Raw genomic sequence first — 9,794 nt, forward strand, 5'->3', positions numbered from 1 at the left:
CTCCTCATGAAAAATCTCTTTCTTACTAAAAAAGAAGCTATTGGTTGAAATACATATTTTCTTATTTTCGTATTTTCTTTTATTGTTAGAAAATCAATACACAGCGTTTTCAAAATGTTGTCATTTGCCCACAGATGTCCACTAAAATATTCACAGAATCTCCTTATTCTTAGAGAAACCCTCTCTATTTGTTTTTAAAGTAGTGTTATCAGTCCTACTTGTCCTAAAGTTTGCCGCTGGATGCGCTCCATGGCTCGCTGCTGCTGCTGCTGCTGCTGCTGCTGCTGCTGCTGCTGCTGTTGCTGTTGCTGTTGCTGTTGCTGTTGCTGCTGCTGCTGCTGTTGCTGCTGCTGCTGCTGCTGCTGCTGCTGCTGTTGCTGCTGCTGCAGGGCGTACAGCTCCTGCTGCCGCAGGAATGAGGAGCGGGAGTAGACTGGGTGATGCTGCAGGTGAGGAGGAGGACCCCGGCCTCCATACACCGGGGGCCAAAGTCCTGACTGCTCCAGGACATCTGGAGCAGGAAGCAGAGAAAAAGTGAGACCATTTGCAGAATTGCACAGATTTAACATGAAACTGACTGCGTTGGTTTCAGACGTGTCCTGAATTTGTGCCACGCATCCGATGATTCCCTTCTAGGTGGTTTTTCTCTCTGAAGGCCCACGAAGAGTTGAAGCACATATGAATTCACATCCAGACACGCGCGTACGCACAATCCCTCCTTGGCTGCTTTGTCGCTGGGAACCTTTGTTCTGCGAGATTAGCCTGAGTGGGCTAATGTTTCCCAGGGGAAGGGTTCAGTGGATGCACTTCCCCTCACTGCAGGAACTCTCATGGAGTGAGGCAAGGGAGGCGGGAGATAATTAAATTTCACAGCCTGTTTGCAAAGCAGCATTGACACACACACACGCACATGCACGCACACACACACACACACACACACACACACACACACACACACACACACACACACACACACACACACACACACACACACACACACACACACACACACACACACACACACACTTTTTCTCTTTCCAGCAGTAGCTGAGCCGTGCAACACAACCTTTACCATATCATATTGTTTCAGACATGAACACAGTTTTAGATATCGACACAGAGAACAGAGTCCAGTTCAAACACACCGGTGCTCCACCACGAGAGATGAAACGCCAGTTGAAATGGTTTGTATAATGTTGGGCACAAGAAGGGGTGGTGGTGGTGGTGGGGGGGGGAGTGGAATAGCTGCTCCCATTAACGAAGCTATAAAACATGGACCCACTGACAGAGGGACTTAGTTGAGCATTATATTATGATTAGCCAATGATACTAAAACTCTGGGAGAGAAATGGCAGCGGCTTTGATGGTACAAATGGAGAAGGGGGGGGGTTGTTGGGCTGTTGGGGGCAGACAGCAGCGGACGATGTGGGCTGTGCTGCCAACGTTTGTCCTGTAGTTATAGGAGGATGTGGAGCTTACCGAGGTGATGATGAGGCCCGGGATCTGTAGGCAGAACTACAAGTGGAGAATTGGGATCTTGGGTAAGTGACCCCAAAACGGGCTGCAGAGGACTGGACAGACCAGGAGGGAAGCCAGGACTCATTCCCACATGACTCAGACCTAAAAGAAAGACACACAATTAGAATTCTTGTTTTAATATACATATTTTAGACTTAATAAATGAGCCACCACCTTAAAAAACACACCTATTATTTAAAGCTTTTTTAAACAAGCCTTCAGTACAAACGATACAAATTTTTTCCATTCCAATTCTGTTGATGTTGAGCATTAATGCAGCATCAAATATTTACAGCTTCAACAGCATCTGAAGCCTGACTTTTGTCCAAAAGAGTGAGAATTATTCAATTACACTGTTGAAACATTCTGAAATTATATTAAGCCAGAAAATACAGAGAAGCTTCAGAAGAAACATCCGTATGACAGTAATGCTCAGTCTGCTCACTATATGAATGCCCCATCCAGAGGGAGGGACTTCCTGTCCTCTGCATCCAGTGGTGGTGAGCTGGGTGAGCATGAGCAGCGGGATCGACTCCGAGCTGGCTGCTTCCTCCAGGGACCAGGAGGTGAGAGGTCAGGTCGCCGTGGCAGCTGCTGGACGGGTGGATCCTGGCGAACTCCACGCAATCCTTGTTGTCTCTGTCATGGCAGCAGTAGGGTGGACTTTATCATTATCTTGATTATCCCTCTTATTGTCATCACCACTGGCATCATTATGATCATTATCTTCATCCTTGTCATCTTCATTACTACTACCATTATAATCATCAAGGAAAGGAAATGTGACGGCAACAGGAACAGCCATCATCTTGTGCCTGGTCTATGAGTTCTCATTATATGTTTTCTTCCCTTAATATGACTGCATAATAAGAGCCTGATACTTCAGAGACATCCATATTAGTCCTCGTAACATTAATGCACCACATCTCATCTTCAGGAGAAAGAGAGTGAGGGAAAGCGAGAAAGTGAGGGGTACAGAAATACCACATCAAAGGGTGAGAAGAGTAAATGGAGTGAGGGGATGAGAGAAAAGAGAAGCCTGGGAGAGAGAAGCCAGGAGAATAAAAGAACCGCAGCTTATCAGATGAAGGGGAAAATGAACAGATGCTGCCGTGTGCGTTTGGGTGTGAGTGTATGTCCATATGTGTCCTTACATGTGACTCTGATTGTACCTGATGATCATTTCTCTGTCCAGGTGATGAAGACTGATCTGATCATCTGACAGTCTCTTCCTCTCCTCTGCCTCGCGGCCGAGAGGATAAACGGGACGCGACACTCCTGATTCACAAAACCAACAAAGAGCAACCAACTTAGAGTTTGTAACTTTCACCCAGGTCTTCAATTATGATGTCCACTTAAAGTTTCCTTCAGACCCACAAACTTTCTCGGTACTTTATCTACTTCAGACAATACGCAGGAGACCTTGTGTAGGAATTAGCAATCAGAAATTCATTTATCAATGAGCTTCTAGTTGAACATGAAGAATTACAAGTTTATATAAAAGCTCTTTGCTAACTGCTTCTTGTGGGTTTTAGTTTAAATGATATCAACTGCATAAAGCTCTGGACAAAGCTCTGGACAAAGAGACAATATATTTCCTCAGGGAGCCGGTTGTTCATGTTGCTTTAAAGCAGCTTAGCGGCAGAAACAGCGTTTCTTTAGGGTGTGAGGACCATTCAGTAAATGATGTCTGACCTTTCATGCTCGGCAGCACCCTGCCCTGTCTGCTGTGTCCAGTGCTGCTGTCCTGGGAGCGATGAGGGGGCCTGGCAACCGCCACCGCTATACCCACCGGTGGCTGCCGAACCTCCCCCTCTCCTGCATCTCCTGGATCCTTCCCACCTCGGTCACTTCTCTCCCCGTCATTAGTGGATCCCCGGCGTAGAGGGAGTGACTGTTTGGGGGTGTCTTGGTGGGAGCTGCTGCTTTTAGCTCCTCCCTTGTCCCCCTTGTCCAATCTCTCTCCGCCCTGCTTCAGGCAGCCCAGACCCCCAAAAGGGCTTCGCTGTGGCAGCAGCAAGGGCTGCTGGGAGCTGTAGTTCATGAGGTTCTTTATGGCACTGCCTTCACCTTCAGCTGTGTGTGATGACGAGCGCGTCAGAGGAGGAGGCAGCTTCGAATGGGCCTGATCTTGGTCATTGTTTGGAGATCTGCTGCTCAGACCTCTTAATTCCACTTTACCAGCCAGAGCATGGTGGGAGGGTTTTCTCTGGTCTTCTTGGTGCCCAGCTTGACCCCCCCAAGAAGGTGCTGTCTGATTTCCTTCTCTTCCCCTCTCTTCTGCACCTGCTCCGTGGCCGTTGTGCTGCTGGTGCCGTATCCTTGCAACCTTTTGTCCATCCGTCTGATCTGCCATCCTGCCAGTAACAGATGAGTGGGAACAATCCCTGAAGGGAGAAATACTGCTATCAGGACGGCTCCTGGATGTGCCTTGTCCAGCCACAGGATGTGCTTCCTGAGCATCTACCGGGAGAGAAGGCCTGCAGACTTCGCTGACCACCTCAACATCTCTGAATGATGGGGATGTTTCCATGCTGCAGGACCGCAGTTCAGGCTGGGAGCTCCTGTTGGAGCCGGGCTTGTGGAGTTGATGTGTCTGGGGGCTCCAGTCAGGAGGTCTGTCAGACTTGCTGTATCCCAACTGCTGCTGCTGAGGCTGGGATTTGTCCTTCTTCTGGCAGCTACTCAGCTGGTTGAGGTGATGAGAGGGACTTTCATAAGGTCCCTCTCCACTCTTGTCTTCTGTTTTCCTGCCCCCTCCTCCGGCTCCTCGACAGTCGGGGGTAGCCAGGTCCCCCAGTAGCCCCACAGAGGGCACATAAGTTGGGCCGGTGACTCTCTCCTCCCTACTCGACCCTCCAGCAGTGGATGCTGGATCTTTGGAGGAAGGGAGTGTCAGAGGCGAGGGGGGACAGAAGAATTCAGGGTGTGGATGGTGATGTGCGTGGTGGAGCCAGCCTCCAGCCACCGTGGGGCTCAGATGCAGGGTGTGAGGAGGAGGCGGTGGAGGGGGGGGTGGGGGCATGGAGTAGGAAGCTACAGAGTGGGGGCTTGGAGGTGCTAGAATTGTTGTGGCTGCAGTCGCCCCACGTCTCATACATTCAGATGAGGAACTCGAGGATTCACTTATCCTCATCTCCCCATTAATGGGTCCATCTTTGGAGCACCGCCTATTGCCTCCAGGGGGTGCTCTGCCAACCCCTCCACCGCCACTGCAGCTGCTTAGTGCGCCCCCCTTTCCTCCAGAGATAGCCTCGCCCCCGGAGCCACTGGACAGCTTACAGGCACTCATATGTTTCATTCCCTGACTGCCCGAATCACCGTCTCTGTACTCTTTGTGTCGCTCTAAGGAGTGTCTGTGCTCCTCCTCCCGTCCCTGGAGGGTGAGGTGAGGAAGAAGTGCATGGTGAGGGTGGGGGTAAGCCTGGTGGTGGTGGCTGAACGGAGCAGTAACAGGGTTCATCTGATGATGATGAAGCTGTTTGTCTTTGTTCTCCTGGTGCCGCTCCTTACTGCTCGATCGCTCTTTTTCCTTTGGCATAGACGAAACACCTTTCTCGCTCATATCCTTGGTGTTTTTCCCACCCCCCCCTCCACTGTCCGTCTCGCGGCTACAGGACCCCAGTGGGTGGCCCGGGGCAGCCCTGGACAGTGGAGCCAGGCTGTGGCTGTTGGATAAGAGGGGCGGCTGGGGAGGAAGGCCTCTCAGATAGAAGTGATCTGAAGGAAGGAGAGAAGGCTTGAAATTAAAATTGTGACCTAAAGTATACTTTGGAAATGTAAAGAAATGCAAAAGCAGTAGGAAACAGGAAATCTCAAATGATTTTCATTAAAATATTTTCACTCCAATAATCTTTTACAATGCTATCTTGAGGAAGGAGAAATTAGAAATGGCCAACTTGCAGATCCAGACTGAACCACCAGCTGTTGTTGCTCCTGTGGTGATGCTGATCAAGCAGTTTAGGGAAGTCGCATATATAAAAAAACATTCTTTTCCCCCCATCGTTACACTCATGCACACACACACTAACACCTACCTTTTTGAGTTTCGTAGAAGCGGTGCTGTCCATAGAGAGTGTTGCTATGGTGATCCAGGGGACTCATGGGGAGAAATGGAGAAGCAAGACTTCCTGAATAGCTGGGGTACCCTGTCAGTGGGAGGGAGAGCCACAAAGAATTGATGTTTCTTTCCAGCATTGACATTCAGCAGCCCTCTAAACAAACAGTTTATCTCTACAATCTATCATGAAATGGGGCCATTTTGGAGAACGGAGAAGAAGAAGAAGAAAAAAAAAATATGGCTGGATTGTGCTACTTTCGCCATAAATGCTCTTTTGCACAAACATGCCAGATGAGTTGACATTATTTACAGTGGACAAAGTGGTGACAGAAACCACAGCCGACAGCTTCTGCCAAGTGTTTGCAGCATTTAACTGGTTGGAATTTGCTCTTCGACAAAACACATTTTTCCCAAACCAAAGACAAATAGTATGAAGCATCAGAACCCCCCCCCCCACCCCCCACCCCCAAAACACACACATACGCCCACAATCCTCCCAGGAGGTCACTGGGAGGTAAGCGGTCAGTTCACTCTGTTCCTCATCTTCAAGGACGTTGAACTGCATCGTGGGACGGAGAAGGTCTTGGCGGTTGTGTCGACGGGGGTAGATGTGTGTGTGTGTGTGTGTGTGTGTGTGTGTGTGTGTGTGTGTGTGTGTGTGTGTGTGTGTGTGTGTGTGTGTGTGTGTGTTTACCCAAGGATTTTCTGTGGTGGTTGTAGAGGGGCGTGTTGTCGCGGGGAAAATAACCCAGAGAAATAACTACAAGCCCAGATACACACACTCACACTCATACATAAACACATACAACGCACACATCTCCACATTATGAAGAAAAAGTGTGTGTGTCTGTGTGTGTGTGTGTGTGTGTGTGTGTGTGTGTGTGTGTGTGTGTGTGTGTGTGTGTGTGTGTGTGTGTGTGTGTGTGTGTGTGCCTGTTCTCTAGCAGCTGGTTTCATGCCCCACAGAGTGTCCTTGCCGGCCCGTTAATTGGCAGCCGTTAAAAGTTTAACGGTGGTGGCCAAAGTAAACAGCACTCCATAAAAACTCATCCTACGCATTCCAGTCACACTGCAAAACCACCAACACCCCCTCACTGATTCCAGCATGTGTGTGTGTGTGTGTGTGTGTGTGTGTGTGTGTGTGTGTGTGTGTGTGTGTGTGTGTGTGTGTGTGTGTGTGTGTGTGTGTGTGTGTGTGTGTGTGTGCATGCACACGTACATGTTGCAAAGTGAGTGCATCCGTGTGTGTGTGTGTGTGAGTACATCTGTGTGTGTGTGTGTGTGTGTGTGTGTGTGTGTGTGTGTGTGTGTGTGTGTGTGTGTGTGTGTGTGTGTGTGTGTGTGTGTGTGTGTGTGTGTGTGTGTGTGTGTGTGTGTGTGTGTGTGTGTGTGTGATTACTCTGACTGGTTAACAACCAGTGAATCTAAATGGCGACAATTAGCCAAAAGGCTCTATCAGCCATCTAAGGCCAATCCTCCGGGTAATGATGAGTGATAAAACTCAGGGGGAAGGAGTGTGTGTGTGTGTGTGTGTGTGTGTGTGTGTGTGTGTGTGTGTGTGTGTGTGTGTGTGTGTGTGTGTGTGTGTGTGTGTGTGTGTGTGTGTGTGTGTGTGTGTGTGTGTGTGTGTGTGTGTGTGTGTTTGGGGGGGACAAAGAAGAAGGACACAGTAAAAAAATAAATGTCGAGGGACAGAAGAGTTTAATGATTGAAAAGAAAAGACACCAGAAAAACAGGGTTGTCAATATGAAAAACCTCCAATCTGCTGCTGCTCTGAGGTGTGTGTGTAAGAGAGAGAGCAAGATCGGGGGAATGGAAGATGAAGGAGGAAGTGGAGAGCTTTGAGATGGTAGAGATGAGAGGACAGGAGAAAGGGGGGTAAGGAGATGAGTGAGAGCACATGAGAGGAGAGACAAAAACAAGGACAGGTGTGGAAAAGGGAGCGCGAGTGACAGTGAAGGTGTGTGTGTGTGTGTGTGTGTGTGTGTGTGTGTGTGTGTGTGTGTGTGTGTGTGTGTGTGTGTGTGTGTGTGTGACACAATTCTTTGTGTCCGTCTGTACGCAAGTGTGTATATGCATACGCATAATATGTGCATTTCTTTGTGAATATGTCTCATGTTCAACTGTGTGTGTGTGTGTGTGTGTGTGTGTGTGTGTGTGTGCGTGTGTGTGTGTGTGTGTGTGTGTGTGTGTGTGTGTGTGTGTGTGTGGGACAGGTTTCTTCTCTCGGCGCTGGCTACGCTCCACTCTGGACTGCCGCCAGCTGGCAGAACGCCTACCGGAGCTCCCTGGCTTGAATTCTTAAAAACAATCATTTGTAGTGTGTGTGTGTATGTGTGTGTGTGTGAGCGTGCATGCGTGCGTGTGTGTACACATGAATGTGTGTGTGTGTGTGTGTGTGTGTGTGTGTGTGTGTGTGTGTGTGTGTGTGTGTGTGTGTGTGTGTGTGTGTGTGTGTTTGAACATCAAAGCTGAGCCACACAGACATAAAATCTGTCTGATAGACACACACACATTCTCCCTCCACACACACTTTCTCACTCTGTCTTTGCTGCTGCTGCGTTCAGGTTCACGTCCTGCTTCTGTCTCTTTCTAAGAATTTAAGTGTGAGGAAACATTGTAGGGCTCAATTGTTGCTCCGTCTCTCAATACGAGCTGCAGGTCTGCAGGACTAAACTCTTTTATTAAACGCAGCTTCACCCTCCCTGAAGGTGTAAAATAGGAGCGATGATCTGTTTTCCCGGCAAATACTTTGACTCATCAGAACAGGGAAGAACAGGTGGAACAGTAACCCAGAGATTAACTCCTGCAGGTCAGCGTCCATCACACCAGGATGTGGAAAGTGGCTCACCTGGAAGGAATGTAGTAACCATTACTGTTGATGATTACACTCGTGCATTTCCTGTGTTGACATGTCAAAACGTGATGAAAAATACTTCTAGTGCATCTGTCAGCGGTTGGTTAAAGAGTGAAAACTCACAAAATGGAGAGAGAAAAATGTATAACTGAGTGAACATCTGCTCAGGAAGACTTTCTGGAGACGTTGCAGGCGACCTCACTGACTGTTTTTTGTTTGTGACTAATCAAACATGAATTTCTGACTCGGTCCGTTTTCAGTTAAGTTGACAAACGCAGCCTGAGGCAGAAACTGACTTTCTGCTGTAGCTTCTCTTTATCTCTTTAGGCCCATCGCATTGTCACACACTGACACACACACACACCGACACACACACACACACACACACACACACACACACACACAGTGACACACACACACCTGAAAGAGACAGATAACTAAGACAAACTCATTCTTTCACCACAAACGGTTAACAGTCGAAAGAGGACGTGATGCGTGTAGATGCGCACATTTCAATGTGTGTCTGATCAGGAAGGGGGCCGTTGGAGGTCGGTTAGCCCAGAAGGGGCCCTGAGGGTGGGGCTGCGGTCGGGGGCGGGGGGGGGGACTTGGTGGAAATCGGGGGTTTCGGTGTGAATGTGGGGAGGCCTCACATCTAAAAGAGAATCAGACGCTGCACCATGAAGAAAAGAGAAGAGACGTGTGATGTACGTGGCTGAGGTGTATCAATGGTCTTATTTGTTTGTGAGTTGTGTCAAGGTTGGTTTTTTTTTAACAGATTGAAGGTAAAAAAAGAAAGAAAGAAAGAAAATTACGCTTTTGGTTGCACATCAATTTATGTCAAGGTGTTCAAGCAACAGCCACAAACTGAAAATCACATGGTTGCTGACAAACAGCCACAGGAGAGTTTTGAGCTCTTTTGTGGAGTGTGTGTGTGTGTGTGTGTGTGTGTGTGTGTGTGTGTGTGTGTGTGTGTGTGTGTGTGTGTGTGTGTGTGTGTGTGTGTGTGTGTGTGTGTGTGTGTGTGTGTGTGTGTGTGTGTGTTTTCCTATAAGTAGCATCATCTGAGGCGTCACACATTTGGCCTCATTTCAGCGTCGGTTAAACCACTTAATGGCTTCATCTTCATCTAATCTCAAACCAAGACCCTGGATTAACCAGAGACCCAGACACACACCGAGCTGTGTGTGTGTGTGTGTGTGTGTGTGTGTGTGTGTGTTACCTTCATGGGAGTGGGGGAACCAGATAGTGGAGGCGCTTGAATGGGGTCCAGCCCTGTATGAGGGGGAGGAGGGGGAGGCAGCCGGTCCTGAGGGGTGAGAGGGGTGGGAGGGGTGGGAGGGGGGGGACCCCAGACTG

The 9,794-nt window shown here is 48.9% G+C and overlaps 1 protein-coding gene across 1 annotated transcript in view; it reads right to left on the minus strand.

The window, feature by feature from the left end:
- bahcc1b (BAH domain and coiled-coil containing 1b) overlaps window positions 1–9,794 on the minus strand; it is a gene marked incomplete at its 5' end in the record, with an annotated part of 48,237 nt that overhangs the window by 20,719 nt on the left and 17,724 nt on the right. The window contains 8 exons of the mRNA XM_080479705.1: window positions 219–276; window positions 373–511; window positions 1,480–1,620; window positions 1,964–2,157; window positions 2,691–2,796; window positions 3,214–5,238; window positions 5,556–5,666; window positions 9,658–9,794. The exon at window positions 9,658–9,794 is cut by the window's right edge and continues 31 nt beyond it. Coding sequence (XP_080335831.1) covers window positions 219–276; window positions 373–511; window positions 1,480–1,620; window positions 1,964–2,157; window positions 2,691–2,796; window positions 3,214–5,238; window positions 5,556–5,666; window positions 9,658–9,794 — 2,911 coding nt within the window. The remainder of the gene's footprint in view (window positions 1–218; window positions 277–372; window positions 512–1,479; window positions 1,621–1,963; window positions 2,158–2,690; window positions 2,797–3,213; window positions 5,239–5,555; window positions 5,667–9,657) is intronic.

Source organism: Lipophrys pholis (assembly GCF_963383615.2).
Source record: "Lipophrys pholis genome assembly, chromosome: 1".
In the NCBI taxonomy this organism is placed as follows: domain Eukaryota; kingdom Metazoa; phylum Chordata; class Actinopteri; order Blenniiformes; family Blenniidae; genus Lipophrys; species Lipophrys pholis.